Source organism: Gossypium arboreum, chromosome 8 (assembly GCF_025698485.1).
Source record: "Gossypium arboreum isolate Shixiya-1 chromosome 8, ASM2569848v2, whole genome shotgun sequence".
Lineage (NCBI taxonomy): Eukaryota > Viridiplantae > Streptophyta > Magnoliopsida > Malvales > Malvaceae > Gossypium > Gossypium arboreum.
In genome coordinates this window covers 20,285,130-20,304,993 of record NC_069077.1, presented here as the reverse complement: position 1 = coordinate 20,304,993, position 19,864 = coordinate 20,285,130, and the positions used below count along the sequence as shown (strand labels likewise).

The 19,864-nt window shown below is 31.3% G+C and overlaps 1 protein-coding gene across 1 annotated transcript; it reads right to left on the bottom strand.

Annotated features, from left to right (window-relative positions):
- Nucleotides 1-2,265: 2,265 nt before the first annotated feature.
- Nucleotides 2,266-5,369, bottom strand: LOC108470017 (ADP,ATP carrier protein 1, mitochondrial). The gene is made up of 4 exons (XM_017771193.2): nucleotides 5,204-5,369; nucleotides 3,563-4,076; nucleotides 3,099-3,470; nucleotides 2,266-2,870 (listed from the first exon to the last, which is right to left on the bottom strand). Exons 1-4 carry the CDS (start codon nucleotides 5,329-5,331, stop codon nucleotides 2,574-2,576), a joined length of 1,311 nt encoding a protein of 436 aa, XP_017626682.2. The 5' UTR covers nucleotides 5,332-5,369; the 3' UTR covers nucleotides 2,266-2,573.
- Nucleotides 5,370-19,864: the final 14,495 nt, after the last annotated feature.

The following is a 19,864-nucleotide window of genomic DNA, read 5'->3' as shown; positions in this document are numbered from 1 at the left end:
ATTGATAACAACATTTCTACACTAAGTGGCCAAATTTGCATTTCTACACATAAAGAATGAATGATTTTACCTTTGAGGGAAACACAAGAAAATATGTTGAATCACTCTCTCCTTGAACACCATCTAAATTACATGATTCTGTTTTACTATCTCAAGAAGCTTCGACTTCTAAATTCACCATGATGAAAGAAAAAGCAAGAACAACAAATCACCTGAAATTAGCAATGAAACCACTCAAACCTACTCAATTTAGCTAACTTTGATACCATGTTCGATATCTCGCTTAGCCAACAAAGAACTAAAACTAAGCTATGAACAATAGAAATGAAAACAGAAAACAAATTAAGGTTGACTTCTTTTATTGATAAAGATTAATAATCTCATAATGATGAGATCGAGTCTAATATTTATACAAAGAGGTTATGAGTTGCAAATCTTAGTCAATGTTAACAAGAATCCTACACTAACTTTCTCTGCAACAGACTAACAAAAAATACCAAAAATACAACAACTTAGAAACTAACTACTTGACAATTGAAGAAACTGAAATGCAATTTCTAAGCTAATGTAACACGTGCAAATACATTTCTCTAATGAATACCGATGGCAACCGAACTAAAACCCAATTACAATTCTAATACAAACTTTTAATAAATATATATTTCTTAATATAATATTTTTTTCACCATAATCTAGTGTTTATTAAGATTGAATACCTAACCTGAAAATTATTACTTTCAAAATTACAATAAAATAACCATAAAAAATAATAATCAAAAAAAGCAAGTTAAATTGCTTCGTCTTGAGTAGAGTATATGCAAGGACAATGACACACAATCCTTGAAACAAATTGCATGCAAATGAAGCAAAATATCAAGGCAACGAAGAAAATCAAATGTCTCAAAAAGCACCTTAATACTTATATGATATGCCAATTCAAACTTCATAAACAAGGGTAAAAATATCATTAATATTATGGATGTCCATTAAGATCAAGATAAGTTTTGATGTACTTTAAAATCTAGTAGTCATTAGAATTAGATCTCTACTTCATTTATATTTCTTATGCCTATAAATAGAGACTTTGAAGAAGCATTGTAATTATTCCATTGAGCAATAAAATACACTCTCTATTGCTTCCCATATTTTCTTTGTTTTTTACTCTCTCTATCTCTCTTTATTGTATAACACGTTATCAACACAATACTCAAATTTTTTTTTCATAATTCTAATCCCATCTTGTCCTTATTTTTCATTTGATAACCCCCAAAAAATTGAAACCCATACCCCAATTGCTTTCTATCCCTTTCTAATCCCCTATTGAATTACTTTCATTATTTTTCTAACTTAGCATTCAAATTAGTTGCTTGGCTACCCCAAAATTGACGAAAAAAAAGGGTTTTAGACTTGTGCAGTGATTTGCTTAAAGTTCTCGGGAGGAATCAAATTTGATTTTTCTTTCTACTTAAGAATATGAATGATCAACAAAAATTTGTTGGATCCAAAATCAATGGAGACGTGTGTCTTGTAGATAGTGCTACAACACATATTATACTCAAAGATAAAAAATATTTTTTATTTAACAATAAGTGATGCTCATATTAATACAATATCGAGTAATTCAAAATTTATTGAAGGCTCTGGAAGAGCTATTATATTATTAACTAAAGGTACAAAATTTGTCATTAATGATGCTTTATTTTCCACTAAGTCGTAAAGAAATTTATTGAGTTTTAAAGATATTTGTATTAATGGATATCATATTAAAACTATGAATAAGAAAAATATTGAATATCTATATATTACAAATGTTGAATGTAGAAAGAAATATATTTTGGAAACACTACATGTTTTCTAACTAAAAGTTTTTAGAGCCACATCCTTTTACAATTTGCCATAACCAGTTAGGTCATCTCGAATCTATTATGATGCAAAGAATAATTAAGAATTCAATTGAGCTATTATTAAAGAACCAAGAAATTCTTAAATTCAAGGATTTTTCTTGTAATGCTTATTCTTAAGGTAAACTAATTATTAAACCATCACTAATTAAAAGTTGAGATTGAATCTCTTGCATTTTTGAAATGTATTTATGGTGATATATGTGGGTCTATTCATCCACCATGTGGACGATTTAAATATTTTATGGTATTGATAGATGCATTAACATAAAATATGTAACATATCATATATCACTATTTGATGGTTGTCATGGTTGTCACCAGGTACAACACTTCGTATAAAAACCTTCCCATAAACAAAGTGTTTAACAACTTGAAACAGAAACAATTATTAAAATTAGAACTTTAAATATAAAGTATCCCTGAATTCATAAAAACCAACAAATCAGAGAGGCGGCAATGGCATTACACTGCTCTTTTTATGAGATTTTTTCTAAAGCAAAACTTTCATGGTAAAATAGAAAAATTGTTAGGAGAACAACTCCCCAGTCCCCACTAAATCTGAATTATTTTAACGAAATCTTTGCCAAAATAAATTTATCCGGACTAAAGAGTTTTTCATCACCATCTAAACCTATAAACGGAACCAAAAAGGGAAATATACCCAAAAGTTTAAGCACCACCCGATCCATATTTCTTTCCGAACACAATGAGCTGCAACTTGTCATATCCAGCAAGCACACCAGCACCAGCAATAGCACGAAGAATGTTAGCTCCAGCACCCTTAAATAGAGACTTGGCACCCTCATTTTTCAAGATCTGAGAGAATGCATTAAGTGAGCTCTTGTACTTCACTGCTTCACCAGAGGTCATCATCATTCTTCTACGAACAGTGTCAATCGGGTAGGATGCAAGGCCAGCACCATTCGTGATGAGCCAACCAAGGGCAAAGCTAGCAAAGAAACTATCCTGCAATTATCAAAGAGGGAAACAAAAAGCAACTTGTCATTACAACATTACTTATAGAAGTAACATTTACAAGCTCAATGAGTGAAAATAATAATAATAACATACATACAAATGAGGATCAGTTTAACTAGATAATGTTGTCATATAAACAAACTGCAATCAGAATTATTTAATCACACAGGATAAAAACAACTTTATATTCACATAGCTATCAAACAACAAACTAACCTGCATCTTTCCCGTCAAAACCACTGGCTTCAGGGAGTCGTACATTCCGAAGTATAGACCACGGTAAACAATGATTCCAACACATGAGATATTGAAACCACGGTAAAGCCCAGCAATACCATCAGATTTTAAAGTCTTCCTGTAGACATCAACAAGGCCATTGAATTGCCTCTCTCCTCCCTTCTTTGCAGCCTTTGCATCATTGGCAAGTCGTGTTCGCGCATAGTCCAAGGAGTAAACAAACAGAAGGGAAGAAGCACCAGCAGCTCCTCCAGATGCCAAGTTACCAGCAAACCATTTCCAGTAACCATCTCTGTCTTTCTTGAAGTTGAAAAGCCTCTTGAAGTAGTCCTTGAAAGCAAAGTTCAAGGCCTGTTGCCCAAGGAACAACGCAATAGGTGTAACACACAAGAAAAATCAAATCAATTCAACAAAAAAACAATAGTTACAATTGCTATGCTAACCTGAGTGGGGAAATAACGAATAACATTTGCGGTGTTTCCTCTCCACAAAGAGGCAAATCCTTCACCCTTAATCGTTCGCTTGAAACAATCACCAATACCCTTGTAGGGTTCAGAGAGCCTACCACTTTTAATCATTTCATCCTGGTTCTGAATCAAAAGCTTAACACGCTCAATTGGAGCAGCAGCTGTCTTAGATACAGCAGCAGAAACTCCACCCATAAGGAAATCAACAGCAAAGCCGGTAAACCCTTTCTCAGCAGGAGCTTGAATACAAATAGCAGATGCTGTTGATGGAACCGTAGGCATGTCACTGGTAACTCCACAAGCTCGGACAATAGGGTACTGCAGTGCAGCATTGGAGTAATTTTGATATGCAACATTTCTTTGGTAGAGAGCAGGCCTACGGAAAGACCCATCACACCCTTGAAAATCTTGGGAATTGCTAAAACGAGTGAGCTGCCCTGCTACCTTCTGCATGACAGTTGGGTGTTGAGCCTGATCCATGCTGACTTCCCTGCAAGAAAGCTGGCGAGTCAATTAAAAATGAAAAGAAATGTCTGCTACTCGAAACAAACATATCAATGCATCAATTGTAAAAAATGACAACACAGTCAGATGTAAGATCATGGACACAAAAGTGCTATAACCATGAAAACTACCTAAAACTCAAAATATCTTGCAGAATGAAAATTTTGTAGCAAGCACAAGCAAAAGATGCAACAAGGTAAACTAAAGGGGATATACATCTAGACGAAAATAATATGAAGCAAAATGATAAGCAAAAGCAACCCGGACACAAGAATTTAATCATCACACTAGCATATGCAGAAAACAATTATTTACAACTAATAAATAGCAAGTAAAAAACCGTAGGATCAAATGAAATACATGGCCATTTTAAAAACATCCCAAACAGTCCTAGATATAACAAATACATCAGGTAAGCTGACATTCGATTGTTATATTACTATCTTACAAAATATTAGAAGATACGAACAATAAACATCAACCACAGTTTATCACCTGACTAACATAAGTAAATGTATTCTAAATGCAAGTATTGCACTATGAGGTGACAAATCTCTGAGGAAAAGGTTTGAAAATGTTTAAACTACAATTACATAACATGTTGCCTCCTATTAAAGTAAGCAGTTGCTACTGAGCTTAAGGGAGTGAAATGAGCCATTTTAAAAGGTCAGAAAGAATTAGCTTAAAAGTAACGCAAAGCAACAAACAAGAGAAATATAAGATTCGTAACCCAGTACCAATAACCGAAAGCAACAGGTCGGAAGAATCCAACTACAAGTAAGGGTCAGATGCAGATCGGACAGATTTTCAGGCCACCGATTGCACTCAAAGGCCAATAGATCTAATGAATCAAGACTCAATTTTACAGATAACATTGTATTTACTGCTGACAACATATCAGATCAAACGTGGACAAAATTATTTAAAATTCATTTCTCGGCAAACAAAATTTATAACAGATCTACGAATAATGATGAATAGTAGAACAGTAAGCTAACAGTTGAACAGTGGTATAGATCTATGAGAAAAGTACGGAACTAGAATAAGTAAACAACAGAAAGAAAGAACATCGGATCTGACATGTTGGGATATTTTAGAGTAATAATATTTTACCTTAAAGAGTAGAGCGTGATTGGTGGCCACAAGAGATTGTGGGAGGACTCCGCCTTTCGGTCTGCGTTGAAAGGGAAGGACAGAGGAAAAAATAATCCTTTTTTTGTGGAGAGGCGAGCAAGGACCATACTGCCACTTTTATGGGCTTTATATATAAGTGGGAGGCCTGCTCAGCTCAGGCCCCATGTGGGTAAGCAATAATTAATTGCAGTTAAGAGGTTCACTGCTCAGCTCTTTTTTTTTTTTTTTTTTAATTTTAGGTTAAAATATGTGATAAACTATTTACTTTTATAAATTTTAAATTTTAGTTTTATACTTTTATATTTAAGAATTTAATCTTTTATATTTTAAATTTTAAATTTTAAGTGGAACAATTTTGTTAATTTTTTATTAGATTTAAGTTAATTAATTATTATTTTACATAACTATTAAGTAAATTTTTTTTCAAAATTGCAACATTATTAACAATTAACTTGAATTTTAAAATATAAAAAGTAAAATAATTAAATTTCTGAAAATAAAAATAAAAGGATTAAATTCTTAATTTTAAAAAGTATATTAATTAAGTTTTTGGTACATATATGTAAAATAAGTTTCAAATATTAAAATCTATAAAAAGTTTAAAGAAAACATACCTTATACTTCAAATTGAAAAAAACGATAAATTTTTTCTTCTTTTCTTGTTAAGCACCAATATGAAGAAGAAAGATGATAAAATCTCTTCATCTTTTATTTTCTTTTATATATATTATTATGTTAAGTAAACTATTAAATAAACATTAATTTATTATTATTTAATAAAAATATCATCCACAAGTCATCAAGAATAAATTTTTAATTTTATTTTAATCCTATAAAAATATTGGAAGGGCCTACTTATATTTATTTGTAGGAGGGTTATAATATATATACAAAGAGACAAATTGTAAAAAACTTAAATCTTGGGAGGGCATATTTATATTTTTAAGAGAGCCATAATGTAAATTTAGAAAAGATTAAATTAAAAATTTTACACTTTAGGGCGGATTGGCCCTGGGCTGGCTCCGCCATTGCATTGATGAATGGACAAGTAAGCAATGTGATTTTATTGTTTTGAAGGCTAATTCTGTACTTTGCTATGTAAGGAATGGAAAAATAATAAAACTAAGAAAAGAATCGAAATATGGAAGAAACACAAAAATTGAGAAATATTTTTAGTGAGTTTAATTATTTTTAAAGTTGATGGGCGTCGAAACCACCAAATATAAATTCTTACGATAAAATAACAGTAAATTGAAATATAGCGTAGTAAGGTCGAATCCACAGGGACTAGTTGTCTAATTTCGCCTTTTCTCGTGACCAAAATTGTTATCGCGGTAATAATCGTGCTCATGACCCGTGCATTGCAACGCTGGAAAATAAAAATAGTCGTTTAAATCTGATCACTATCTCCCTTGACGGAATCTAACTAGCTTTTTTCAATTGAACACGCCAATTTGTTCATGAGATTTTGAATACAGCACCGCCGACTCAGCTTCCCAACTGTACGCCAAACGATTCTAACCTAACGCGCACTTTTTGAATTGAAATCGAATCAACTTTGAGGGATGAATTTGTACTATCTTATATATCGGAGAGATAGCGAATACCGAATTGCAAAGTCTTTAGTGTTGGTTTATATCTCACAATTATTTTGTCGAAATGATAACAGGGCTAAGGCTAAAAAAGATTTAGTTAATTATGAAAAAAATCATGATTTGAAAGTAGTTTTGTGGAATTGTAAAAGGTGGAAAGGGAAAGGGCCTTGGAAGGAATTAAACCAAAAAGCTAAAAGTTAAAGGAAAAAAAATTTGAAAGAACAGAATATGGGTGACGCACGATGAGAGAAAAGAAAAAAAAAAGAATTTATTAAATGTCAAAAAGTAAAGTGTGTTCAGTTGGTTGTAACTATTAGATATTTATACATATTTTTAGTGTTAAAATTTAACTAGATTTTTCATAAATGTTATCATAAATAATTTTAAATATTATTAGTATATAATTTAAAATTTAAAATTAAATTTAAACTAGAATTTAAATTAATTATAGAGTTGTAACAATATAAAAATCATTCAATCTTTATCCAACCACTTTTAAAAAAATTTTCAAAATCTTTATCTAATCATCTTTGAATCTTCAATCTTTCAATCAAGCCCTCCTCTTTACTTTTTGTTCCAATTTAGCCCTTTTTTTCTAAGAGTTTGAATTCAGCACACCAACTTTATTCCTGATAAGAAAAAGCCAAATTTAATAACATTTTATTTAATAATTATCCAAAAATAAATATATTAAAAATATGAATTTATCTTGCTATCAAATTCCCCCTACTTAGTCGATGCTTGTCCTCAAGCATGATATCCACTAAAAATAATTTGTCAATCCCTTTCAAAATCAAAACCCCCTTTCCTAGTCAAGCATACATCAAACAATTAGGTGAATCAAAAATAAATAATTGCTAAACTCAATCAATAAGCATTTTATAAAATCTCAAACAGCATGTCAAACTCAACTATTTCACTAAATTTTGGCTCAATCAAACATGCAAAACGGTCATACTCAATATATGCTTTTATTTATACCTATATAATTTTTTTTATTTTTTTGTTTTATTTTTTTCAAACGTAGTCAAGTCTTTTGACGTGAAGTGAGATGACAACCCAAGCGCTTCACCCCGGTTACTCAACCCGACACGTTCTCTTTATTTAATTTTTTATTTTTAATGAATTCGAGACATAATCAAAACTTTTGACGCGAAATGAGATGACAACCCAAGCACTTCATCCCGGTTGCTTAGTTTCACATGCCCTTAGTCGATTTATTTCTCAAGGCAGCTCGATTTGCGGAGTGTTACAAGCTACGGCTCGTCACCAAACCTTTTGACGCGAAATGAGATGACAACCTAAGCACCTCATCCCGGTTACTTAATTTGGTCACATTTCCGAATCTTCACTCTTAACCAAGCTATTTATTTATTTATTTATTTATTTATTTATTTAAATGAGTACTTTCATTAGGCAAGTTCAATAAAACCAACAATTTTCATGAAATATCAACTAAGGCATAACATTTTCAATTCTAGAAAATATTCATTGATCAAGCAACCAATAGTTATTCATGATTCACCCACTTATTTAAGTAAATTAAACATAAGAATTAGAGATTTATTTTCGAAATGAATTTAAAAATTATTCTTAGCAAAACACATGCAAAAAGAAAGTATGGCATGATCCAAAATTCTCGCTACTTAGCCCATATTGCCCCCAATGTGTAAAAAGAATAATATGAATGGAGAAAGTGTACTCCCAGTTTATATTTAATGGGCCGGAGGGCGATGGAAGTGATCACTTTGTAGAATGGAGAGGACGTTTGAGATGTTGGCTTCCATTATTTCGAGGCGAGCTTCAATGTGATGAAGTCGTTCGTCTATAGTTGAAGGTGGTTGTTGTTGGAAAACAGCACGATCAAATCGATTAAAATAATATTTTATTTAATTCTCAAGCTAAACTTAAATTTAAAATTAGATTAAATAAATAAAAAAAAATAAATGTAGGTTGCCTCCCATTAAGCACATTTGTTTAACGTAGTTAGCTCGACGACCTGAGCGTTATTTGTTTGGTTTCTCAAGAATTAATTCTTCCATTATGTGCAGTTGGAATTCCTCCATTAATGGTAGATTAAGGCGTCTTTGAGCTTCTCCTTTCGGGTTTGCCTTTTCCTCTATCGGAATCCTTAAATGTTCTAGTAACGATTTGAGTTCCAATTCCGAAACCTGCAAAATAGAAGGTGAGAGTTTAGTTTTACAAGGAGAAAGTACAAAATATTTACCTTGACTTCTAGGAAATTGTGGAGTCTCCAATAGAATAATGGTTTCACGAATTAGTTCTTTGAATGTTATTAATTCCTCCAGTTTATCCATTGTATTCCTATAAAGCACAGTTTGTAACTCATCCTCTTCATCATACTCAAAATGAAATTTCGTTAGTGGTTCAATAATATCAACACTAGAAATATTCAACATTGTACTGGGTTGGCCCATCGCCGCATAAACATTAAATTTTACCATATTACTTTCGAATTCCATAGTGAGGGTTCCACTTCGAACATCAATCTTTGTACGTGCAGTACTTAGGAATGGTCTCCCGAGTAAAATATCAGAAGTATTTTTTGAGTAGTCATCCTTTATGTCGATGATGTAAAAGTCTGCAGGAAAAATTAGCTCATTTACCTTTACGATGACATCTTCCAGCACCTCTTCTGGAGATACGCATGACCTATCTGCCAATTGAATAATCACTCCTATTTTTTTCAAAGGACATATGTTTAGCAATTTAAAAATAGATAAAGTCATAACATTAATAGATGCTCCTAAATCACACATGGTTTTTTTTATGCCAATATTACCTATTTTGCAGGATATAGAAAACATACATTGGTCCTTACACTTCGACGAGATTTTCTTTTGTAGCACTGCAAAAATGTTTTCTTCCACATTCACCCATTCATTTCCTTAGAGCTTCTTTTTGCCGGTGCACAATTCTTTTAAAAATTTTGCATAGCGTGGAACCTGTTTAATTGCATCAAGAAAAGGAAAATTAATTTTTACCTTTCGGAATGTCTCAAGGATTTCTTTTTCCTCTCATTCCTTTTTAACTTGGGTAAGCCTTCCAAGGTATAAGGGAGGTACCACAAATGGTTTATGAGGCGCTGGCTCAGTGGGAACTACTGGTTCAGCTTCTTGTTCAACATCATGGTCACGACTCGTGCTAGGCACTAGTTCTGAATCTTTCCCATCCTTTATGGTCACAACACTTGCATTTGGAAGTGGATTCGGCTCAGTTTGAGATGGTAATTTTCCTTGGTTCTCCAAATGACTAACCGTAAGAGCTAACTTACTCATTTATTGATCCATTTCTTGAAGATGTGCTTTAGTCTTTTGTTGGAACTTTTCGGTGTTAATGGCTAACCTTTTTACTATGGTTTCGAGAGATGATTTTGGAGGTTAATACTGTTGAGGTGGAGGTGGTCTTGGTTGATATAGTTGATTGTATCGATGGTTCGATCCATAGCTTAAATTTGGGTGGTCCCTTCACCCTGTGTTGTACGTGTTGAATATGGATCATAGTGCCTTTGAAAAGGCCTTGGGAAGTTCCCAACGACATCTACTTATGTAGTTGTATCTTCAAGTAAAATCAGGTACGAGTCGGTAAGATGATCAGGCTTAGCACAAATTTCGTACAACAGAGCTGGGTTCGTCTGTCCTACAAGCATATTTTTAACCACATTATTAAGTTCATCAATTTTATTTACTATGGAAGGAGTACTTAGCTCATGAACCTTTCTCGTAGGTTCTATAGGTGGTCGATATTGTTAAGAATCTGCAGCCATAGTTGAAATTAATTCCCTAGCTCTTTGGGGATTCATGTTCACAAGAGCCCCTCCACTAGTGACATCAATCATTTTCATTTCCATTAGGAGTAACCTCTCGTACAAATATTGTAGAAGCGATTATTCAGACAAAACATGTCGTGCGCAACTTGCGTACAACTTTTTGTATCGCTCTCAATATTCATAGAGTGATTCTACTTCTTTTTGTTGTATTCCGACTATGCTCCTCCTTAACTCAGCTGCTCAAGTTGCTGAGAAAAACCTGTCAAGAAACAATCGAGACATATCAGTCCAAGTATTAATAGATCCTGGAGGTAAATAAAATAGCCATTCTCTAGTAGAGTCAGCTAATGAAAAAGGAAAAACTCATAGTTTTATTTGATCTTTAGTTACTCCTTCTACTTTCATGCTTAGACAAACCATGTGGAACTTTTTCAGATAAGTATGAGGGTTCTCATTTTTCAAATCGCAGAAAGTAGGCAATAAATGTATTAATCCCGACTTCAACTCGAATATTGTTTTGCCTGCCGAATAAGATATGCATAGCTGTTGTTGTTCGTCCAGTGCAGCTACAAGTTGATGTATAGTTTGATCTGCCATGTCGTCTGAATCTTCGGATGAGTAAATATCTTCTGTCTAAGATCCTTCTTTAAAATCAGGTTGTGATTGTTTACTGCATCAAATTGCTTCTCTTCGAAGTGTTCAAGCCAACTTTTCTATCTCTGGTTCAAATGCTAAAGTCCTCGATTCTGACCTAGTCATAAAGAAAAACAAACAAAAATTAGAAAATTTTCACTAATCCCTGGCAACGGCGCCAAAATTTGATAGGAGTCGAAACAACCAAATATAAATTCTTACGACAAAATAACAGTAAATTGAAATATTGAGTAGTATGGTTGAATCCATAGGGATTAGTTATCTAATTTCGCCTTTTCTCGTGACCAAAATTATTGTCGTGGTAATAGTCGTGCCCATGACCAGTACGTTGCAATGTTAGAAAGTAAAAATGGGGGTTTTAAATTGATTAAGATAATAAAATAAAGAGATACAAAAAATAAAATAAAATAAAATATATTCGAAAATACAAAAATAAATTTAAGAAAATAAAATAAATGGATAAATAAAATACATTTTAAGCTTAGCATTAGCCTTAGTGCACTCCAATCTTGAATCGATCCTTAAAATAGATTTTCCATTCCAATTGATAAGCTGGTTATAACAATCGAGGATCCCTCAAACCGCCAACTCTTTCTCTCTTAGTCGATCCCAATATCACCTGCAAATCGACCCTTGTCAAATTTCCAACCACTTGGCACGTACCCGTAATTTAAGACTTTGACAACCTTGCGATCTGAAAAGCCCAACTCAAATTAACGGCCTCAACCATGTAAGTCGTTTAAATCCGATCACTATCTCCCTTGACGGAATCTAACTAGATTTTTCCAATGAACATGCCAATTTGTTCGCAGGATTTTGAATACAGCACCACTGACTCAACTTCCCAACTATACGCCAAACGATTCCAACCTAACGCGCGCTTTTTGAATTGAAATCGAATCAACTTTGAGGGACGAATTTGTACTATCCCATATATCGGAGAGATAGCGAATACTGAATTGCAAAGTCTTTAGTGTGGGTCTATAACTTACAATTACTTTGTCGAAGTGATAACCGGGCTAAGGCTAAAAAGGATTTAGTTAATCATGAAAAAAATCATGCTTTGAAAGTGGTTTTGTAAAATTATGAAAGGTGGAAAGGGAAATGACCTTGGAAGGCAATTAAAACAAAAAGCTAAAAGTTAAAAGGAATTTTTTTTTGAAGGAACAGAATATGGGTAACGCAGGAAGGGAGAAAAAGGATAAATAAATAATTTATTAAATGCTAAAGGTAAAGTGTGTTCAATTAGTTTTAGCTACTAGGTATTTATAAATACTTTTAGTGCTAAAATTTAGCTAGATTTTTTTTAAATATTATTAAATATTATCACTAAATAATTCAAATTTTAAAAATCGAATTTAAACTAGAATTTAAATTAGTTACAGAGTTGTAACAATATAAAAAATCCTTCAGTCTTTATCCTGTCACTTTTAAAAAAATTCTTCAACCCTTCAATCTTTATCCAATCATCTTTGAATTTTTAATCTTTTAATCAAGCCCTCCTTTTTGCTTTTTGTTCCAATTTAGCCCTTTTTTTTAAGAGTTTAAATTCAACACACCAACTTCATTCCTGATAAGAAAAATCCAAATTTAATTGCATTTTATTTGATAATTATCCAAAAATAAATATATTAAAAATACAAATTTATCTTGCTATCAAATATATTAAAAATATATTTTTATATGTTAATAATTTATTTTATGTATGTGTTTATATAATAAGTATTTTTTAATGTATTTAAAGTATTATGGCAGTCTTAGCTATGAGGATACCGGTTGACTGAAAAATATTGGAAGTCTTATTTTCTAATTTTTGTTGTATCTAATTTAGTGCTAGCAGAGAACTAGCGTATGCTTGCTAATGTTATGCATTAATCGTCACTGATTTAATTCTGTTCTACTCTCTATTCAATAAAAAAAGTATTATAAATTTACGTTTTTTTACATATATTTTACATATACTAAATTTTCTTACACTCACGATCTAGGTATGAAACAATTTATATTAAAAATATTTATAAAATTATTTTAGCAAAAGATTACTGATGGAGTGGTAAGAAATTTTAATTTAAATTTGTTGTTCTCGTCTTCTATTTTCAAATAATATTCTTCATTGTTTTAATTGAAATATTGTATAAAAGTATTAAATGACAAAATATCCTTATAATAATATTAATTACCCTTTACAGTTAAAGTATTTTAATAATTTCAAAACTAAGTTAGTGTCGAATTGATAACACTAACTCAGTCAACCATTTTATATATAGTATATATTTGGTTATTTATGTTATCTTTAGTATTCTATTTTAATTATTTAATGTTATTTTTGTCTAAATTTTATTCATGTTTTAATAATTTTTCCATATAATTCAATTAGAGAAAATTGTGTTTTCATGTAAATTTTATGACTTAATTCATGAGATATTTTTCATATTTGTTAATGTTGGGGATCGACTCGATTAAGCAACGAACAAGTAAAAAAATAGTAGAAGAATTTGAGAAATTGAACACACAAATTTAACGTGAAAAAACCTCTCCAAAGAGGATAAAAAATCATGGACAAAGATAATTTTACTATAATGGAAAAAGATCGAAGAGTACAAAGATAGAGATAAAAACTAAATCCTGAAACCCGAAAAACAAAGAACCTGAAAAACGTAAACGCAAAATTCTCCAAAAGTTTTATGAGTTCTGATCTCTAATGAGTGTATTTTCTAATGTTGTAAAAGAGCCTATTTATAAGCTAAATTCATAGGTCAAATAATAATAAAATTATCTAAACTAACCAGAGTTTGATTAAAACAAATAAGCAGAGTTTAACTGGAAGATTATTTATCAAATTTGACTAAAATAAGAGTCATACACAACAAATCTCTACCTTGACTCATATTTCCACAACACCATCTTTGCCAAAGCCTGTCATGGGCCTATCTTGATGCAGGGAATTAACTAAGTCGAATATGTGCTTAGAAACTGGAAGACTTCTAGCTTTCGACTTGTACACTACTAAATCAAAACTAACCCGAGTATGCTTTTCACGAACACAGTACCCTAACTTTTCAAAACTTGCATCCAATAGAGAATCTCTCTTCAACGAAATGGTCATACATTTTTTCCTCCTATGACCAAGTCGCCTCCGCTCCAAACAAATTGACTTCGCCTCCGTAATGGATGAGGGATATCCGATTTCACCGGTCACTGTAGAACCTTCCAGAATATAAAGACTGTCGGTTCTTTTACTTTTAATAAAATGAGAGCCTCACGAGACACCTTAATGCTTTTCAACTCGATGTTGATTTTGCAACCTTTTGAGCATAAAATATTCAAGGAAATGAAATTCTTTTGTAAATCAGGTACATACCTGACATCTGAGAGTGTCCTAATCGTCCCATCGTGCATCCTAATTTTAACAGTACCAATGTGGAGAATAATTTTCTATTGGGACATATGTGAAAAGAACATCTGGAAAGAACCATTCTCTATTAGGACATATGTATGAATCGTTTTCCATGTGCACAAATCCACCTTCAACCGAACAATATGTGGAGAACCATTCTCTATTGGGACATATGTGAAAAGAAATCTTGAATCTAGGATCCATTCGAGCGTAAGCTCGAAGCTTTCACTCATTGACACTGACAAGAAATCATCATCAATTTCGTCGGCCAAATAACACCAGCTGCATTTTCCCGGTTACTCTCAGCAGCCCTTTATTTCACAGTTTATAACAATATGCTTTGACGTGACCTAACTTCTTACAATAGCGACACCTTTTGTCTCGTTTCTTTGATGCTACCAAAATGAAAGTTTACCTATCTCCCTTGCTATCCGAACCAAACTTATTGTCGAGTTTGTCTTTACTTAACAAATGACCCTTCACATCCTTGAACGAGAGTTTTTCTATGCCATAAATCAGAGTCTCCCTGAAAGACTTGTATAAAGGGGGTAAAGAACACAATAATAGCATAGCTTGATCTTCATCGTCAATCTGAACCTCAACGTTATTTAAATTATTTAAAATGATAATGAATTAACTGATGTGATCTATAAGAAGCTCACATTCATTCATGCGAAACGTAAATATACATTGTTTCAACACTAAAAGGTTAGTCAAAGACTTAGTCGCATAAAGAGTTTCTAATTTTTTCAACAAGGCGGATGAAGTCATCTCCATCAATGCCTCCTACAATACCCTATTCGCGAGGCAAATTGGATTGCAGACAAGGCCTTTTCATCAAGCTCTTCCCATTCTGACTGATTTAGATTCTCGGGCTTTTTCTGGTAACAACCTTTTTCAAGCCGATCTGAACTAAAATTGCCATCATCCGAGCTTGCCACAAATTGAAATTTGTGACACCATCGAACTTTTCAATTTCAAACCTTGTTGTTTCCATCTCTGAACGGATTGATCTACAAAAATTGAACTAGCTCTGATATCACTTGTTGGGGATCAACTAGATTAAGTAACGAACAAGTAAAAAAAAATAGCGGAAGAAATTGAGAAATTGAACACACAAATTTAATGTGGAAAAACCTCTCCAAAGAAGATAAAAAACCAATGGCAAAAAATGAAGAATACAAAGATGGAAATAAAAACTAAATCCCAAAACCCGAAAAACAAGGAACCTGAAAAACGTAAACACAAAATTCTCCAAAAGTGTTATAAGTTCTAATCTCTAATGGGTGTATTTTATAATGTTGTAAAAGAGCCTATTTATAGGCTAAATTCATAGGTTAAATATTAATAAAATATCTAGACAAATCAAGGTTTGATTGAAACAAATAAACAGAGTTTAACTGGAAGATTATTTCTCAAATTTGACTGAAACAAAAGTCATACTCAACAGTTAAAATAATTTTATTTAGATAAAAATTTGTGAAACATGACATATTTATGTCCATATTTCATACCAAGAGCAGTACAAAGGGGATTTACAATTCAATCTTGACCCTTTTAATAAAAGGTTTTTGGCTTACCCATGTTTTATGTGTTGAAACCATTTTTAAATCGAGTTTCGGAAAATAGGAATCGAATTTGAGATAAACGAAAACGGGAGTCGCCACCAATCTTTTTAGGTGTGATTGGATCACCTTTAAAACATTTTGTTTTAAAATCAATAGTTTTGGTCTACGAAATAAAAAGAACGGGTTCGGGATTCGGTTACGTACGAGGAAGGATTAGCACCCTCGTAACGCCCAAAAATTCGTACCTAATTAATTATCAAATGTCTTTAAGGTCAGAAATTTAAAATTTTTAAGATGCAATCCTCTTTAAAATATATTGATTTTGAAAATTGGGGTTCACTTGTATCAAAATATTGACACTAGGTTAGCCTTTTTTGGAAATCACTATCTCGAAACGACAAAACACCACATCCAGTAAGTTAGGACACAATGCTTTGAAATTCCAAGACAGTTGCTCGTATTTTGAAAATCTTAAAAACTTAGAAGGGTACTTGACTATTCGAACTCAACGAGAAAAATTGCAACCCAATAAGTTAGAGCACTACTTTTCTCGATGCTTCCAAACACCAAGCATTGCCTTTTTATTTTTGAAAACTTTGAAGTCTCATTTTTAAAACCGATGCATGAAGGAGCATATTAACATAACATACGAGATAACATGTTATAATAATAGGTAAATAAAAGCACAACAAGATAAATATCATACACTAATTAACATATAAGAAATAAAACATGACAAATTTTAAAAGAAAAATATACATAAAACGCGATATATATTTAAGAAGAATAGGTAAAACCCATAAACATGTAATTCAACATATATTTAATATATAAATGATGCATGATATACAATTTTGACATATATATATATATATATATATATATATATATATATATATATATATATATAGATAGATAGAGAGAGAGAGAGAGAGAGAGAAAATATGCATTTGAAAATAAATTATAAAAGTCTAAGATATTACATAACATATAAAATACCTAACATAGCAATAATATATTAATTCTAAAGTAAAAGCAAATATTGTATAATAATAAAACATAAGTTTTAAAAATATATGTATAATATAAACAATTGATAAATAGAATGAGCCTATATAAAAAAATGTGATATTTAATAATGATTTAAAATATAATATATAATAAAAATATATTTATAAGAATAATAATTATATAAAAATATAAAATATATTGGTATATAAAATATCAAATGTGTAAAAGAATTTATATTTATAATAAAATAACTATAATATATATATAAGTATAAGTTTAGAATAATATGAAGTAAGTAATTAATGATGAAATATACGTATTATATAAATTATAATATTATAATATCTTCAAAATGTGTAATAATAGAATATGAGTAAAGTAATTATTAACATATAAATAAAGATACGTATATAATACAAGTTAAAACCTTTAATGATAATAATATATAGATAAAAAATATATAAAGGTATAAAATATAAAATAATTATAATTTATAATATGAAAGTGTATATATGTAAAATAATAAATAATAAATAATAATAATATGAAATAATATATTGTTAAAATGTAAAATAATATAATAGTATAAAGATATATAAACATTATGTGATAAAAATATACTATAATAAATAATAAGTAATGATATATGTTAAAATATATATTAATATAATAATAGAAAGATATGAAGTAATATAATATAATAAAATATAAGTAAATAATTATAAGATATATAATACGATATTCATATTAAAATATAATAGTATATGTATAAAGTTAAAATAAATAGATTATAAATAGATTAAAGGGGATAAAAGGGACTAAATTGAGCATAAATAAAAGTCAGTGGCTAATTTAATAAGAAAATAACTGTGATCAGACCTAATTGAAACGGCCATTAAAACACTAGGGACTCATCGGGAAATTTTCCCTTGTCCCTAAACGGGATCGTTTTAAATCCAGGACTTAAAACAGTTACTACAAGGACTAAATTAAAACTGAAACAAAATATCAGGGCTAAATCATAAGTAAAACAAAACAAAATTGTAAACATAAAAAAGGTGGAGGGACTAATTGGGTAATTAACCCAATTCTCAAAAACAAGCGGATCCTCCCCGGGTAATCGGGTCAACGCGCGGATCCTGGGGCCTTAAAACGTCGTCGTTTTAAGCTTATCAGACTAAGCTAAAACGGGACCGTTTTGAAAGGGCTATATAAGCCAAACTTTAAGCTTAAAAATCATTTTTACACCGGTCTTTAAAAAAAAAAGGGCCTAAAACGCTCTGCAGAAGGGAAGAGAGAGGTCCCCGGCTCTGGCCTCCGGCTACAGTGCAGTGCTTGCACACGCGCCTCACGCGCCGCCGTACGCGGTGTCTGAAGGTTCAAAACCTTCGTCCTTCCACAGGTAACCTCTTTTCTTTTAAACGTTACTGTTTTTTTTTAAAACAAGAATGATTCATAAATTCGTAAAAGAGAAAAGAAAATAAAGTATGGAAAATAATCACCTTCTGAAATATTATTGCAAATGTTTGGTGTACAATGCTTTTTGTGGTGTGTTTTTCTCTATTTCTCTGTATATTAGTGTGTCCTTTTACAGATTTGAGAAAAGGCTTTATAGCCTTGATTTACAGCCTATTTTGGAAAGAAATGGAAAGATTTCTTTCCAAACTTTGTTCTAATCTATTTATCGCAATCTTGCTTTGATTTTTTCCTTTTCTTTGTGTGACCGCGAGAATCTCGAGAGGTCTTGGCGTTGATGGAGGCCCAAGTCTAGTGGTGAGGATTCGTGGTGACGGTGAGGCACTGATTACGAGGCGAGCCTTGAATGGTGGCCTCAATTCGAGGAGTGGAGATGCTCCCTGAACCTTCTAGAATCAGTGGCGGCTCGAGGAGAAGGAGAGCTAGGGTTTCTAACCCTATCTGAAAGTCATTTGGGCCCCTACTATTTGGGCCTTCTGGTTTGGGTCTGCAGTAGGTTAAGTTTGGGTTTGTAAGTTATTTGGGTTAAGGTTGTAGCTGGTATAGGGTAATAGGTCTAAGGTATTTGGGCTTAACAGGCCTTGGCTGTAAATGAACTGTGGATTGTTAAATAAATAAATATTTATTTATTTATCTATTTTCTTTTGCTTTATTCAAGCCCGGTCAAGTTTGGGCTACTACATTATGCACTTGTTCAAATTATTGTAAGCTTATACAAAATTTTACACATTAATAATTTGTTTCATACTAATTTTGATATTGATATATTGATATATTCATGTTGTGTTTATATTTTTTTGTGTTTTTCATACTTAAATTATTTTCTCATATTATGTCTAATTTATTTTTATTTTATATTTATTTGATTCAAATTCAAATTCAAATTTATTTACCTAAAATTTATATAATAACATTTATAATACATTAATGTAATTAAGATAAATATTGTTTTAAAATATTATTATCTTTTTATGGAGAGAGAGGAAGTAAAGATTGTTCCGAATTTTCGTGTCGAAAGATTTAACTTGAAACTTAATGAGGGTATTCTTTAATTAATATTATGTTTTAGTTCAAAATCTAATATAGTTAAAAATTTTGTTAGTAGGTTGATGTGAATTTAAAAAAAAATTGAACTTAAGATTTCCTAGT

Bases quoted from the DNA above. Each gene is read 5' to 3' on its own strand.
- LOC108470017 (XM_017771193.2), bottom strand. From the start codon at position 5,331: ATGGTCCTTGCTCGCCTCTCCACAAAAAAAGGATTATTTTTTCCTCTG. The intron at 4,077-5,203 runs GTAAAATATTAT...GCTTTCTTGCAG, and splicing joins ATCACGCTCTACTCTTTAAG to GGAAGTCAGCATGGATCAGG. The intron at 2,871-3,098 runs GTTAGTTTGTTG...TGATAATTGCAG, and splicing joins TTTTGACGGGAAAGATGCAG to GATAGTTTCTTTGCTAGCTT.